Consider the following 17,140-nt stretch of genomic DNA (forward strand, 5'->3'; position numbering starts at 1 on the left):
GTAAAGAATAGAGGCGCCTAAAAGCAGTCGTTAAAAACAAGGGAACCTCATAAAAGGTTTGGCTTTCGACTTTGGATTGTTGACTTGCAATTCACCTTCATGTGCTGCAAATTTGGCTGTAATTCAGATTCAGAAAGGGGAAATAATCATAAAGGCAACCCAAACATTCCTTTGAACTTGACCCAGCAGTGCAAAACACACACGGAGAGAGAAGTTACCTTTTAAAGAACTCCAAATATTCACAGACCCACACGCGATTAAACATGTTTTTTCTTTTTTTAATTTAATTCGAAATAAGAGATAAGAAATAATAAATCTTCAATAAAATATATAAAATTGTACAAGGCATCCCTTTCAAAGGGACTTTCCTATAATGCAAAATTCGAGGTGAGGGGAAGGGAGAGGGGAAGTTAATCTATAGTGGGTCCCAGACAGTGACAGTGCCTGGGTCAAAATAAACCCCAAACAGCAAAACCTTGTAGCTTTTTCTTTTTTTTTTTTCCTCTGCTTTTTCTTTTTTTTTTTCTTTTTTTTTTTTTTCTTTCTTCTTTCTTTCTTCCACAACAACATGCTAAGAAAATTAATCCAGGAGAAGTTCTGCCTCCAGTGCTCCACAACCTTTCTCACAAAGTTCAGCAAGAGTAATACACATAATACAATAGTTATAAAGAGAAACGTGGGGAGGACACTGCCAGCACTGGGAGGGTCCCACAGGGACAGGCAGGTTACGCAGTCTCTTGGCACCCCACTGCCCTGCTCGTAGGGTTGTTTGCGATACCTGAATCTCTCTTAAGAAGGGATTGAAGCATGAGTCACTCATATTGGCATTCTTAGTGAGGGAAGGAGACTTGAGGGGTTCTTCTATTGAATATAAACTGTTTCAAATACTAATAAAAACCTCCAAACATACCCCAGAAGTGTTCAACAATCCTTTGCTCATCACCATTGCGTAAATAACCCATGTCGCCTTTCCCCAGAAAGCTCTCTTCCCCCTCTCCTCATTTTCCATCAGCATTGCAGAGCCAAGACCACCTGGCCATAGCCAAAACTTTTTAAGCATGCCAATGGGAAGAGATAAAGACCAAACTGCCTAATAACCCTCTCTTGCACTTTACCTCCCCTCGCAGTGCTTAACAAATGCTGAAGCTATTTATACAGATAAAGGCATTACAGGAGCCAATGATGGATAAAGCTGTTGCTCTGCATTCAGGGGCCCGATGCCCATCCTGTTGCAAATACCTGTTGAGGCTTGGGATGCAAAAATTTTCCCTACCCCCAGAAATGCAGGAATTTCCTGGCTCTGAACTTCACTCGGACTCTACTGGGTCTAGTTTCTATTTACATGGTGTCTCTAGCTAAGGGCTCTGCTTTCTTTAAACAAACAAAAAAACCCAAACAACAAAACCTTGATTACACCTTTTTATTTCCCTCCCCCCTGCCCCTGTATTAAGTGATGACACTTGAGACTGGGTTTAGGGCATGCACCCCTCTTACTTTAAACATGAGTTGGGCCCCATCAGGAAGGCGTAGGGGAACAGGGAAATCTCTGCCTCCACAAGTTGAATTTACTTTTTCAGCTGTTCCTTTTTATTCGAGTTTTATGTGCACTGTATAAACGCCCCACATTTGCTCAAATGTTGGTTTTTTGTTTGTTTGTTTGTTTTTACTTTTTTTTTTTTTTTTGCTTTGAGGATCAGACTCTGAGTGCTCAGAGCACTTTCAGAAGACGCCCAACCCACAGCATACAGGATGCCTTTCTTTGCTAACGCAAACTCCTATATACTCAGGATGGCAGATAGAAGCGTGCAGAAAGAACAGCCAGTACTGGTTGGGGTATTGCGTTTTCAGGGCTGGACATGATCCACCAGGAAGTCTGTCTCACTGTCGCTTTGTCTTTCTGATCTTCTTAGGATAAGTGGTACATGCTATATCCAACGGGAGTAGCATAGAGTCCAACGGGTGGGATAGGAAGCACAGGTCTGTGAAAAGGGTAGGATGTTCCATACAGTGAAGCAGCCTGGATAGGAGAGTTGATGGGGAAAGGGAGGCTGAACCCTGACGGCAGCATGGGCTTTGCTGCCATTTTGAGCTTCTCTAGCTCAGCCTCCTGCAGTCTCTTGGCCTTGGCCCTCCGATTTTGGAACCAGATTTTGACCTGGGTCTCTGTGAGGTTGAGGGAGCTGGAGAACTCGGCTCTCTCGGCGATGGACAGATACTGCTTCTGGCGGAACTTGCGCTCCAGAGCCAGCAGCTGGGAAGTGGTGAACGGGGTTCGGGGCTTCCTGTTCGTCTTGTGCTTCCTCAGGGTGCAGGCAGTGGGGCTCAGGTGTCCTGCAAGGAAGGGAAAGAGCGGTTATCACAAAAGGTCTGGGTGCTCTGGAGACATGTGCTGTGGTTGCAGGCTGGGGTGGTGGGTACCTGATGGGAGACTCCCACCAGGTGATACCCTCAAAACAAGGGGTCCTTTTGCAAGTGGCTCCTCCTGACCAAAGTTATCTTGGCAGGACTTCAGTAGGTGTCCCAGGAAGTGAAATTTATGCTCGGTGATTTCAAAAGGACAGAATATAGGCAAAAAGGGCACAAAGGATTCATAGATACACACAGAACAGATCGCTTTAGGAGTCACATTGTAGGGATCTAGACCACACAAAACATGTCTCAGTAGCTGCAGAACTGAAGGAGTAATTCTAACAAAACACAAGACAAACATAAATGCTGAAGGAGAAATTCACAGGACAGTAGTGCAAGAGACAAGCCCAGCCCAGCACTGCTCCAAGCTTTCTCCACCAAGAGTAACAAGTCTATCCTATCTTTTTTTCTGACAGCTGAAGAAGTGAGTCTGATAATTTTTGTGGGTTTGATAACTGGGCATTTTTCTTCCTGTTTCTTCTGCACTTGAAATCAAGCACAAGCTTTTCCTCTGCTTAATAACTTTTCAAAGCGTATTTTCTGCTTTTCAACAAGTGTCAAAAAAAGAAGAAAGCAGCTCATTCTAGACTCAACATTTAGCTTTTATGACATTTGCCAATTAAAAAACCCCACATAGCTGCAGCATCTGTAGCCAATACAAATCAGGAAATCCACTACCTTTTGTGATTACCTTATAAACCAAACCAGGTTAGAGACATGTGCCAGGGATGGAACATTGCTCACTTGTCTCCAGCTTAATTTTGCATTTCACTAACAATTTTGCAATCTAAAGAATAATTAAAAAGTGTACAGCTGACTAGAAAAGTTTAGCAATTTGGCTGTGGTTTGGGTCACTCCCAGGGCATGTGACAAACCACCCTGACTCCCCAGCTTGATACAAAAAAATGATGCACCGGTGCTTTTAGGAAGCTGCTACTTTTGTACGTTGTCCTTGTCAGTGCTTACAGGTTCTGTTTTCTGAGCCCTTTTCTCTTTCCTCTTTTATTTATTTTTTAAAATAAACTAGACCACGAAGCTGTATAAGTGAATATCGCACAATTAAAAAATTTCCATGAGGAAAGCGTTCATAAATTCAGAAAGGGGAGTTCAGAAAACAGTGGAGAAAATTATGTTTCTCTTCTTGCCCTTCTTCTAGATACTGAACATGAAAAACAAGCCTCTCTTAGAAAACAATTTGTCAAATACTGTCTTATGATCACACAGGACATTGTAATAATTAAGGTGCTAGCCATGACATTTGCTTCTCTCCTAGAACTACACGAAATTTGCACGGCACTAAATTGACACTGAATTTACTACCGGTCGCCCTGTTATTCCACTCTCTATTTCCAAACGCAAACTATTTCTTTTCTCTAAGGGAAGCTCTCCAAAGACCCAGCTGAGAGGAGGTTCCTTCCAGGAGGGATGGGGTCTACAAGGGCCACCTTTGCTCCGGGGATCTCTCCCCATCTCAGCCCCTTCCCCGGCTTTCAGGTCAGCCCGACTCGTTCCGACTTTTCTTATGCACGGGAGAAAACACAAAACCCTGCTTTTAAATTACTCCCGGACACACATTTCCCTCGGAACAGCCTCAAACGTTCAGGGGCTTCTTCCCTCACATCCCCCAAGTGACTGCGGAATTCTGATAAGAAGCAAGGACCGTCGCCACCGCAGACCCTGTAATTGTGTTTATCCCGTGCCAGTCCTCAAGCATTCGCTGCAGTGATTTGTTTTGTTGCTTTTCTTTTACTTTTTTTTTTTTTTTTCTCTGCTTATTCTCCGTTTTCTGGCCAATGTCGGACAGAAACAATCACTTGGAGACGGTTCCCTCTCCGTGTTGCTCAAAATCTAATTTTTATAGCTCTTTCCCAAGTCCGTCCTGCTCGTAATATTAATAAAAATAAATCGAGAAGCTACTGATAAAGTCAAAGCCCTCCACGGACACACGGGCTTCTTGCAGGAGGACCAATCATCACCTCTTGCTGTCACACCACCTCCGAGGGGACCGAGCACCGGGAGGTGGGAAACCTCTATCGAGGCCGAAGGACCTTCCCTAATCATCATTTTTCACCTTAAATCCCGCTGAAATCAGCGGACCTGCACACCCTATTTGACAAAGCTCTTTTACAAAGCTAATTTGCACATCTCAGGAACTGGCAATTGTAATAGAGAAAGAGAAGAAATTTCGAAGAGAAAAAAAGTGAACTGGAGAAGATTAGGCCTTGTCTAATTCTGGTATTTAGGTCAGTGTTAGAGGAGGTGGTCTGGGTAGGAGCACAACCTTCTTTTCACGCTTTTCCAGTACACGAAAATCGCAAACTGGAGCCATGCAGGGAATGACACGGGCGGGCTGCTTTTCTCCTGCCTTCCCTCCCAGGCCCTTTCCCAGCACAGCAGAAATCAAATTAATTCGGGGTTATCGCAGAGAAAAAGAAGCCGTTGAAAGCCAAATCCAAGTGATTGTCTCCAAAAAGAGGAGCTGTAATAACTCTAAACTTCCTTCTTGCAATATTAGATTACAGGAGCAAATTCTGCGAGACTGCCCAGCTCAATTGTTCGTGTTTTTAAAGTCACAATAAAGCATAATAAAGTTAAATAAAGCAGAGCATCCAATTTACATGAGGCAAGTTAGGATGCGTGAAGGACAGCGGATCGATCTGCTAATACAGGTGTACAGCAGCCAAGGCTCCTGGCGATGGGAAGGCAGTGTCTAGCACTGCCAGGCTATGCGTTTCACCTTTTCTTGAATAGTCCTGGGGCTTTTTTTTCTTAATTTTTTTTAAAGGAATTTAATTGTTTGGGGTTTTTTTTTTGTGGGGTTTTTTTGGGTTTTTTTTGTTTTTTTTTTTTTTAAAGGGATCTCACCGAAAGTGAAATACAATTCAGCGCAGGCACAGCAGCCCGGCTTGAACAGCAAAAGGGTTTTAAAAGTGACCTGTCACCTCTGGCTCGCGTGTCCCTAAGGCGGTGGGGACGGGCTCGGGAGAGATCGCAGGGGCTGAAGAGGTCAGGGAAACCTTGACAGGCAGCATGCAGCCAGGCAGAAAGAAACACCGTGCCAGGGGGGACAGGAGTGAGAGTCAGCGCGCAGAAAGCGCGCAAGGCTGGAAGGGAGACAAGTTCCACATCTTTAAGTGCGAGGAGATTGCGGTGTTGGATGTCAGGGAGAAAGAAACAAGGGGGAATCCCAGTTCTCCTTGGAGTGGGATAACCTAAGCGGACCAAGTGGCAGCCGGTGAGTCGTGTGAGCAAGTCCGCGATAGCTCTTGGTCTTTCTACGGGTTTAAAAGCTTTATATGCTTATATATACGCATAATCATACATATAAATATAGCATATAAATGAAGAGCTACGTAACATACATACAAGTCTCTCAGACACATAGATATAAACACACATATAAAGTATTATCTATGTGTATATATCCACGTGCTCCTGCGCATCGCCTGCCCTCCTGCCATCCCCCCCCCGGCCACCCCCGGCCACTCACTTGGCGGAGGGGAATATCTCCCCGGCTCTTGGATCCAGGACGCGCCGTCCTCCGAGTTTTCCGATTTGACCGAGGCCGTGTCGAAGGTCTTTGTGAGCGCCCCGGGGGGGCTGTGCGCGTCCCGGGAGCCGTGGCCCGGCAGCAGCAGGTTCCTGGAGGTGCCCACGGCCGCCCCGTCGGCGCTGCTCCCCGCGGCTGCCAGCGGCGGCTCCTTGGGGGGCTTCTTGTCGGACATGAGGGCTTCCACGCTGAACGGCAAGCTGGACACCTTGACTTTGTGGTGCTCCTCGGCGCCGGCCGCCGGGCCCTCCTCGTCGGAGGAGAAAACCTCCTTCGCCTTGGAAGGAGAAGCCATGGCGGGTGCGGAGGGGAGGCTGGAGCGGGGCCGCCCGGGGAGCTGCGCTGCGCCTCTGCCCGGCCCTGCGCGGGGACTGCGCGACTGAGGCGCTGCGGGGCCGCCCCCCTTTTTCCCCCCTCCGGGGGCTCCCCGGCTCTTTCCTCCTTTGGGAAGTGGAGCAAACGTCCCGCGGGCCAATCGGAGCCCGTGCTGGGCCCTGACGTGGCGGGGTGACTCACGCCATTGGCTCGGGAGCGGCGGGGAGGGCAGGGACCTTTCTTCTCATTTATTTATTTTTTTTTTCTTCTTTCTTTCTTTCGGGGCTTGTGTTGTTTGGGGTGTCCCCCCCTCCCCGCGTCCCCTCCGAAATGAATTAGGAGTTAATGACACGGGCAGCCGGCGGAGCTGTGCTATTAAGGAGCCGTCCAGGGCTATAATCATAGCAAAGCATTATAAAAAAAAAAAAAAAAAAATAAGCCGGCGTAATTAAGGCTGATGATTAGGCGAAGAGGAAACTTTAGAAGATCGCGGCTCTGCCCCCTCTCGCCGCCGGCCTGGCTCCTCCCGTGCCCCCCTCCCCCCCCCCGCCCCGTCGGGGATCACCTCGCCCCATCCCTCGAGGGTCCCACTGCAAACGAGGGGGGCTCCTTCTCGGGGTTCCTTCTCAGGGCTGGACCCTCGCTCAGCCAAAGCCCCTGCCGAGAAATTTGGGTGTCTGTGCCGCTCTGCTCAGTTTTCATTTGAAAAGGGGGTTTTGTTTGCGTTTTCTTGGCACCGGGACCCGAGCCGGGGAAAACCACTCTGAAGAGGTTAGATCCATAATTATTATTTTTTTCCCAGTGTCAATTACACACGTGATGAACAGATGAGCTTTAATAAATTAAGGGCATGCAGCTCTTAATTAAGAGGCATATCAAACCAGTACTATGAAAGCGATTCTCTCACTTTTGGACTTCCTACCAGTGGTATGAATAAATACTATCCTTTTAAAAGCGTTTCTAATTACTGTGCAGATAAAAGCAAATACATATTGTTCTTTTCATAATTATTTTAATCTAATGCTGGGCATTATTTCATGCTGTGCCCGCAACACTTTCTCTGTCTTTTTTTCATTGTGTTTTTGTTTTTTTTTTCTTCTTCTTTTTTTTTTGAATGTCCAGGAAACACAGAGTTTGAGAGCCATTTTAGTGCGATTTATAACTGAGGTTCTAAAACAAAAAATACTGTGGGAAGGCAGCAGTGTCTCTGCCCAGGTCTGGGGCTGTGCAGCGCAGATCCTCACCCATGCCCTGAGTTCAGGGGCAGCCTGGATGGCTGCAGGACTCTGCTCCCTATGTGGCTTTGGTTATTTCTGTTCCCCAAAACATGCAAGATTTCACTGGCTTATCTTGTGCTTATTTGGCTTTCTGATCTTCTTCCCTGCCCATATAGCAGATTTGGTAGTCCCAGTCCTGCTAACCCAAGTAATGACTTCCAACTCTCTCTGCAGCCTGGCTAATCATACCTATTCCCTGTTCGGGAACTGATTTTGGAAAAAGGTCTGATGTGGCTTTTCACTGGGGTGTGCTCTTCCACCCAGACCAGGCAGGAGAGCATCTCGAGGATGGGTCTGTGTTGAGTGTGCTGTACTGGGCCCAGGGCTCCCTCAGCCCCTTATAGCCCCCCAGCCAGTCAACAAGTATCTCAGCCACCCCAGCCCTGATAGCATCTCATCTGGTGCCTCTGATGGCAAATTGGGACCAGGACATGTGATTGCTCAGTGGGAAGATGTGTGGGAGGACGTGTACCAGAAGCTGTGTTACAAAACCCCACTCATCGGTGGGGCTAATAGTAGGGTTTGCACACTTGTTGCTAGCAGTGTTACTGCATCCATGGGTTAAGGATTAAAACCAGGCCAGATATGCAAATAGAGGTGATGCCTTCCACTGCCTCAGTCCAACTAACCTGGCTGAGGCAGCTTTCAACATTTCAAGCAAGGGAGCCGTGATTCAGGCTTTTCTGCAGGGGTGAAAATAATAGTTGCTCCCACAAACTGATGCCTCTCCAGCTGCTTTTGCTATCCCCAGTTTGACATTTCTTCCCCACAAAGCTCGTTTCCTCGCTGGGACACACTTGCAGAGAGATACAGGACAGGATTCACCCAGCCCTGGTCTTGCAAGTTCTCCTGCCACAGTGGGGTTGAGTTTGTCCCTCTTCTCCCCCACCCCGCTCCCCTTCCTTTCCCTTCTCCATGCTTCCTGCACCATGACAAGTAAATGAGAATTGATGGACATGCAGGAACAATGCATGTATGTCAAGAACAATGCACCGCCCGTGGAAAGCCATTGTGGGGCTGCTGAAAATGCTACAGATAATTATACCATGCTACCAAAGTCAATGCCCGCTGGAAGGGCGCCTGGGGAAGGAGAGCTCGCAGGAGGGCAGGTCATGGTGACACTGATCATGTTCCTTGGGTGCAGCTTCTCTCCCTGGCTGCCCGGCTGTGGCCTGGGTGTGCAGCTTTGCACGCCATCCCTGTAGGCTTGGGGAGTCTTCTCTGTGCTGTCATCCCTGGGGAAGCTCAGGAAGGAGGGGGACCAAGGGACAAGCTTGTCTTGGCATTATGAAGCACGGAGCAGAAGTTGATTCATCCAGCCTGGTTTGGCTGGCTTTTAGGTGCCACAGGGGCTCCTGGGATGGCAAAGCATGGCAGGGTTTGCTCGTGGTGCTTGCTCTCTTTCAGTGTTAGCCCATCGTGAGTTTGGAGCATTTTCTCTCTATCTGAACTTAGAGATTTCTCTCCTTTCTCATCCATTTCCTCCTCCATCCTCCCCCTAACAGGTAAATATCGGAGAATAAAGCCCCACAGGGCTCCCTGTGCCTGGATGGAAACTTTTCCAAGATCCCTACTCAAGATCTTAAAGCGGCTGCCCAGCCTCGGACCAGCAAGGAATTCTCCCGGCCCTAAAGAACCGACTTGAGTGCGGGGGCTTTTCCCCTTTCTCGTGTTCCCGGTGGGACCCCTCTCCCTGGGGATGTTCCCCGTGTCCCCCTGCTCCGAGGCGAAGTCAGAAATCGCCGCACGGAACACGGATGGATCCTAAGGATGCCCAGAAAGCTCCTAACCCCCCGGTGCCCCCCCGGCCTTCGCCCCTCGCCCCCGGCAGCATCAACCCCGGGCTCCGGGCGCCCCGGTCCTGGGGCTCTCAGCTGGAGTGGGACGGGGAGGGAGGGAGCGCAGGGGGGAGGAGAGAAGTTGCAGACAAACTGAGGCTGTTTTGCAGGCGCCAGGAGCGGGGAGATGAAAGGGAAGCTCCTGGGGGAAGCGGCTGTGCAGTTTGACCGGCTCCAGCGGCAACAGCAGCCACTGCCCGGCCTGGCCAGCTCCGCCTCCTGCCTCCCCCTCTTCCCCTCGGGCTCCAGGCTGCCCCTCGGCCCGCCTCGCCTTTCCCAGCCCGGGGGCGGAGGGCGGCTCTGCCCCAGCATCCTCGCTCCTGCATCCCTCGGGCCACGGGCGGCAGCCCCGCCACGAAATGCCACAGCGTAATTAGTCTGTGATAGCCGGGGCTTCACTATCTGTCCGATTTCTCCAGATTCCACCCCCTCTGCCCGCACCAACCCGTGTAAATCGGGAGGGGACCCATTCGGATCACTGTTCGAGCTCTGCTCTGTGTCCCCGTGTCCTTTACAGACTCCCGAGGGGACAAAACGCCCGCGGGCAGCGCGTTTGTTTTCCAACAGGGACAGCTCCAAAGGCATCTCCCCCTCCTTTTATGATCGATTTGGTTAACAAGCCGTTTTCTAAAAGGATATTTTAAGGAGGCACCGTCAGACAGACGTGTGGAAGTCCTTTAAGAGGGGAAGATAAGGCTCCCGATTTGACTAGAAAGACAGACAGACAAGAAAATGGAATCGGAGCGTGCATCAAGTCTAAGTTTTACTCCGAAACGAGTTGTAAGCCGAGGCAATATTTGATGTGTCAGATGTTGGGAGATTTTTGTCTCATCGCCTCGCTCCGGATGAGAGCTGGAGCCAAGAGAAAGGCGTCGTAATCGCAATATTATGCCTTTATCTCTAGACGCTAGAAAGGAATTAAAACGAGCTGAACATCAGAGCTTCCGAGGGATCAGGTCTGGTTACCGACGCTTCCATCTAGATCCTCCTCGAGTCTTTTGGACTCCGTTTCTGAAGCCGTTTTAGGTGCGGAGGCAGCTCCCGGGCGGTTTGTAGGGGGGACCCTTCCTCGGAGCATCCTCCGGCTCCTCGTGGTCCCGTACAGGCTGCGCCCGGTGCCGGGAGGGGCTCAGCCTGCGCGGGGACGGGGGATGCGAGGAAGCGAAGTGACATTATATTTATTCGGTGCGGGAAATGGGCAGTAAGTGCAATCACGCGTTATAATTGTCCTCTGTGTCACCCGACAATGGTTCCTCTTTATCGCACCGGTGTCATCCACTCGTTAAGACAGTGAGCGCACAATGAACCGTGATTATTGCATAATACGAGAGCCTCCTCTCCCACCCGCCACGGGTTGTTCTCTCCCTCTCTCTCTCTTCGCAGGTATTTAATTTACGATCAGGTATTCATTCTGTTTGGCAAGAGGCAGGGGATAGTTGTGAGAGATCAGACGTCTCCCTGCTCGAAGCAGTTAACAGTTTTGCCCCTAAGGACCGAAAACGATTTCACCCCCCCCAAGATAATAACTTTTAAAATAAACACACAGGAAAGCTTCGGGGAAGGAAAGCGCTCACAGAGAGGTTCTATTTACTTGCAGAAAACTCGCGATCAAGAGGGTCGGGTAGGGACGTGGTTTTCGGAGGCGAAGCAGAGCCCCTCGCTGCTAACAGGCGCAGGACTCCTGGGGTGTCGGGTGGTGAATAGGGGGTTCGCTCAGGTGGCCGCGGACTCCAGAGGGTCCCACACTGCCCTGGAGACCAGGGCTGGACCCTGCTGCCCCCGAAGCGTCCCAGGAGACAGGATTGGGCCCCGAGGGATAGAATCCTAGGCACCTGCTGCCCCTCCCGAGCCGTCACAGGGGGACACCCCGAATCCACCATCGGAAGAATTACGAGGGCAAACCACTTCTGAGTTCGGCCCCAGCCAGATGCAGGGATGCTCGCCCGGCCGGCCCGAGGCCCCCGCCCCGTCGGGTCCGCGTCCCGAGGGCAGCCGGCACAACCCCCCGAGACTTCTCTTTCCTTTCTATTTCTTTTAATTAATTAATTTAAGAGGGAGAGAAAGAGCTAAAAAAAAAAAAAAAAGTGGCGATTTGTGACCTCAGGACTTTTTTCCTGGGCTTTGTCTTTCCGTTTGCAAGCGGAATTTGCTGCAGTGAAATTTATTTATCGTACACGCCTTCCTGATTGCCTGGTTACGAATACATCGAAATGATTCACCTTAGCGTGGAAAATAATATGCGGAGAGTTATGAACTAGAAGCTCCTGCACTGACTTAGATTCGGGTACCCAAGGTTATTCCCAGGGGCTGCCTACGCGCACCCACCTCCCCATGTTAAAAAGCAAGAACGTATTTTTTATAACTGCCTTTTACTTTGGTCATTTTTCATATACATTCGTTTTCGGTGTTTTGCCTTTTTTTCCTCCACAAATCTAGGAAATACAAAGAGGATAGGAGATGCGAAATGAACTTAACTATCCTGTGCTCAAAGGAACTCCTATAAAAAAAACCCCTGTTATTGATGCAGTATATCCACATTGTGGAGATGTGTCCCGTGCTTGATGCAGTTCTCAAATTACAATTATCTGCTGTCTGTTATTTTTTTCCCACTTGGCTTCCTGTCTTTATTTCCCAAATTTATCACGAGCTCCGTGAATGAGCGCAGCTTTGGGATCGTGCCGTTTGTCATCCATTTCTTTTTGATTATCTAGGCTGATATAATAAACCAATCAACAAACCGCTTTTGAGTTACAGACAGATTTGGTGCTCATTGATTGTGAGAGTGCCTGACTCTGCGAGATCATCTGGCTGATTTCTTTACTACTCAAACACCATTTCTTTAAGGAAAACTTTAATATATTAAATATTAATATATTAATTGATGCATCAACTAATATTTAATATTAATATATTAATATTTACTACAGTAAAACGTTTTTTATTTAAAAACAAAAATTGAGGACCTGTTTTATATTTACTTGGTAGAATGAAGGCGGGGAACTGATGCATGCAGCAATCTGCTGAAGCTCTTTTGGGGCTAGGTGTAGTTCTGCCTGATGTCTGGGAGGAGGGATGCTCTCGGTAGGACCCATCTCTGCGCCTCGAGAGCAGAGATGCTTTCGGTGGGACCCAACCCTGCATCTCGGAGAGTAGAGATGCTTTCGGTGGGACCCATCTCTGCGCCTAGAGAGCAAAGATGCTCTCGGTGGGACCCAACTCTGCACTTCGTTAGTGGTACCCAACCCTGCGCCTCGAGAGCAGAGATTCCTTCGGTGGGACCCAACTCTGCACCTTGTCAGTGGTACCCAACCCTGCGCCGTGAGAGCACCGATGCTTTCGGTGGGACCCATCCCTGCACCTCGAGAGCAGAAAATCCTTCGGTGGGACCCATCTCTACGCCTCGAGAGCAGAGATGCTCTCGGTGGGACCCATCGCTGCACCTCGAGAGCGGAGAACCCTTCGTTGGGACCCATCCCTGCGCCTCGAGAGCAGAAAATCCTTGGGTGGGACCTGAGTCTGCCCCTCGAGAGCAGAGATTTTTTTCGGTGGGACACGACCCTGCGCCTCGAGAGCAGAGAAACCTTCAGAGGGACCTGACTCTGCGCCTCAAAAGCAGAGAATCCTTCAGTGGGACCCGACCCTGCGCCTCGAGAGGAGAGATGCTCTCGGTGGGACCCGACCCAGCGCCTCGAGAGGACAGATCCCTTCGCTGGGACCCAACCCTGCGCCTCGATGCCGCGGCTGGGCTGAGCCTCCCCCGGTGCCCGCAGCAGCCGCTCCCGGAGCCCCCGCGTGTGGCGGCTGCCGTGCCGGCTATGAGCTCACCGCCGGCTGCTGCCAAACCCACGGGGCTCCCCGCAGGAGTCTGGAGAGAGCTAAAATCCTCAGTCCAAATGTGCTTTTTTACACCCAACGCTGTCTGGCTCATTCCCAGCACTTTCTCACCCAGGGATGGGAGCGGGGTGGGCAGCGAGCGCGGAGCGAGCACATTCCACTCCAGATTCCAGCGGGCCCTCCAAGGTTACAGCGTTTTTTTCCCCCCTTTTCCTTTATTTAATTACATTCACAGTTCTTTCGCGGAGTTCGCAATTACCCTGATTGCATTTCGAGATGATATTAGCAGTGCAGAGAACGCCATCAGGGTCCTGGCAATGTTACACAGGGGTAGGAAATTTATTTGGATGCTCCTAATTCCTCTGGAGGCTGTGTCGTCTCCAAGCCTTTTGAAGAAGAGCAGCAATTTTTATTTGTGTATACATACATATTTGCACGGAAAGCTGTAATAAGCAAAGCAATCATGCTTTAGAACATCACAGATGTTGGAAGGATGCTCGTTTAGCAAATGATGACATTAAACCCATGCAACATTTTTTACAGCTTTATTTTGCACAGTGTCTCAGAAATCAGAGATGAGAAGAATCGCTAATTTATCCAGTTTGTAGTCCTGCAATCCCTGTTAGAGTAGCTTTCCTTCTTCCTATGCATGTATTGCTGCTCATGTAAGGTAGTGAGAAATATCCCACGAGGTCTTGTTTCCATAATTTCCCTCTGGAAAATAACCCTCTCTCCAACGTAAGCACTATCTTTGCCTAAGAGCTTAAAAAAATGCATTTTAAACAACTTCATTTGTAGTCTCTAAGGTAAAAAAAAACAACTCAACAACTAAAAAAATCTTTAAGTCTAACTCAAGGCAGCTGCTTGCAGATATTGTGGAGAGGCAGCACTTTCCAAGATATTTTGCCATTCAGGACCCTGTAGTCTGTTACATGGGTTTTTGATTCATGTAACAGACTAACTCAGGTTTCTATGCTTTTTGTGAGAAATCTACATTGTCTTCTGACTGTACAATCCCAATTTGTTCCACTGGAAAGTTCCTTGCATAGTAGCTCCCCACAGATCCTCATTTGCAAAAATCTCAGTTACTTTATGGTGAAATCAAATTGTTTTTTAACACTTGCTTTTTTTTTTTTCCCCTGTTTTTTTTTCCCCCCCAAAGTGGTGCTAACAAGACCGCTATGCTCAGAGATCCTCTCAGTATTTAAGGATTTGGTTTGTAGCTGGACCCTGATCCCATCAGTGGCTTGGCATTGGTCAGCTTCCACAATTGTGCTGCTTAACAATGTGGTTCAACATATTTCAGGATGCAGGCAATCAGCTCAATCTCGATTTCCTGAGCAGCAGTGACAATGGTGAAGAAACGTGGGAAACAGATTTGAACCAAGCAAAGACATTTTTGCAATGTCAGGGTGTTTGACCATGATAATGGTGAACTCAGTATATTTAAGGTTCAGTTAATAGAGATTTTATTTCATTTGATTTGCTCCAGATGGTTCTCAGCCACAACACAAAGACTTAGACAGCAACCAGAACTCCAGCATGCAAGAATATCTGAGTAATGAATTTTCATTTGGCCCACAACAGATAACAGCCTAGGCTACACTTGGATCTGTAGCAGTTTGGATTCCAGAGCCTCACACTGCACAGGGGGAGGAGGAGAGGGTGAGGGAGGGGGCTGCTGCTCTTTACAACACAGTGAAAGCCAGATCCAAGTACCCCAAGAAAATAATCTTAAAGTTATGTTAACAATTTTCTACACTGCAGAGGGGTAAATCTCCAAGTAATAGCAATAAGAATAGTTTAGTCAGCCTCGGTCTTCAATGATAATGTTTGCTTTGCTTCTCCATCATTATCAATGTAGGTCCAACAAAGCCAACTTCGTTATGACCTAACTCCACTTAAATTACAACTGGCCTAATCAGCCCAAGGTCTAATATGTTAACAAAGGCTTTGCGTGATCCAAAATTCCCACCAGAACTACTGGAGCATGACCAGTACTGGCTAAATGTGCAACACATCTCTATGCTAGTGTAGGCAACAACAGAAAGATAAAGTACCCTTTGTCTCTTTTGCACTTCCATTCATGCTTTGAATCATACTTCCCCCCTCACCCCCATGTATAAATACATAAGTCACAAGTTTAAATTCTTGGTTTGTTCAGTAAGATTTTGATTTCTTTGTTCATGTTTCAAATAGGTCAAGATTAATTATGCCCATGACTACAGAAAAAGAGGGAAAATGCCCTGCCGTGAACATTTACTGGTTAATAATAAAGGACAAAAAAGGCAGGAAACCTTGAGGTAATTGCTAATGCTCCGATCAGAGTTATTATTGGTGTGGTGGAATTCAAAGAGGGTAATGCAAAAGGCAGATTATAGTCAATAAATATGAAAGTCGCTGATGCCTCCTGGGAAACACTAGAAGCTTTTCTCCATAACAACTATTTATTGCAAGTGTAACATTATTGTTAGTGATTATCCCTTTGCTTTTCTTTACTACTGAAACAGTTAGCATGTAAAATCAGATTTTGGGATGGGTGTGTGTATTTTCCTTCTGCAGATCAGTTTGCAGCAAAATGCAAAGTGTTCTCTTTCAAGGTAGTGAATGCCAAGAAAAGCAGCTTCTGCAGGCTACAAACAGCACAGAGCATTTCACAGGGCATAGATGTCCTCAATTTACCTTCACCATTCCCACTGCTGCTTGGATTCAAATGCAGAACATCACTGCAGGAATAGCTTGTGCTGCAGGGGCCAAAGGGTCCTAAAGAAATCAAAGGGCCCATTCTTGGTCCTTACATTGGTTTTGGCATGGGAAGAAAAGCAGATTAGAATAAGGTTGCAAGTGCCCACGTGGAATAATGCTTATATAAAGTATTGTCTACTGCCTTTTCCCTCAGATCATTGTCGGTGACTCTAGGAAGTTGTTGGAAATGGTCTATGACTAGCACACATCCTTGACTGCAGCATGATCCTGTACGCAGAGGTGTACTGTGGCTTTACAGCTGACTTTCCTCAGCTTGGCTATGTGCCCACAAGATGGGCAAAGGACAAGGAGGAATGGGATGGCATGAGGAGCAGCAACCACGCATGGAAGAAGAGCAGTTTCACCCCCTTTTCCTTAGTGCTCAGGGTCTCTTCCAAGCAGCCCATGGCCAGGGAGCAGGCTGTCTCGCCGCTCACCTCTATTGCCCCCACACTGGCTTTAAATACTGCCTCCAGCCCTGGGCTTAATTCAGCAGACGTTGGAGCGCTTCCCAGGTGCAAGAGAAGAGTCTGTGAGCTCCCATCTCACCTTTTCGATGCATCCTCCCCAGCTTCCAAGAGAAGCATCTGCCCTGTTTGTCTCATCCTTGTTACAACCTGGATACCTATAGCTTGTGCTAGGTTGTTCTAACTTTCACTGAAGGGCTGGCTTCACAATATAAAGAACAGAAAGGTTGTTTCCAAGTCTTCAGACTCAATTCCACTTCTTTTCCCTCTGACGGTTTTTCTTCAGTTCTCCTATTAGGCTGTAGACAGGCTCTTACGTAGCGTGAGTGGTGTAGTTTGTCCACTGTTGGAGGCAGAGGGATGACACTAGCACAGAACCTACGGAGATGAGGGAAAAGCAGAATTTGTAACCACCGCAGAGTATGTCTTTCCTTCAGAAAGGCAAATCAACTCTTCTTTCCTCTATTTTTTTTTTTTTTTAGGTAAAGGTTTCCAACAACAATATAAAAAGGCAGGAGAAACATGAGATCATCCAGTGCTGGATTTGAAAGGGGTAGACACTCCTTTGTGTGTGCATTCTCCTGCTAGCTCTGTGCAATCTTTAGGGAGAAGCATAAATACTGAGTCATTTTTTTAACTGTCTCTTCTATGGGCTTGTTCAGGCCAAATTTGGATTTTGTAAAACAAACAAACATCATCTTTCTT

At 48.0% G+C, this 17,140-nt stretch overlaps 1 protein-coding gene across 1 annotated transcript; it reads right to left on the reverse strand.

Moving 5' to 3' along the window:
• Positions 1 to 559: 559 nt before the first annotated feature.
• On the reverse strand, positions 560 to 6,385 carry MSX2 (msh homeobox 2). The gene is made up of 2 exons (XM_069869238.1): positions 5,900 to 6,385; positions 560 to 2,331 (listed from the first exon to the last, which is right to left on the reverse strand). Exons 1-2 carry the CDS (start codon positions 6,252 to 6,254, stop codon positions 1,907 to 1,909), a joined length of 780 nt encoding a protein of 259 aa, XP_069725339.1. The 5' UTR covers positions 6,255 to 6,385; the 3' UTR covers positions 560 to 1,906.
• Between the last annotated feature and the right edge of the window lie 10,755 nt (positions 6,386 to 17,140).

The sequence above is a fragment of the Phaenicophaeus curvirostris genome, chromosome 15, assembly GCF_032191515.1.
Source record: "Phaenicophaeus curvirostris isolate KB17595 chromosome 15, BPBGC_Pcur_1.0, whole genome shotgun sequence".
In the NCBI taxonomy this organism is placed as follows: domain Eukaryota; kingdom Metazoa; phylum Chordata; class Aves; order Cuculiformes; family Cuculidae; genus Phaenicophaeus; species Phaenicophaeus curvirostris.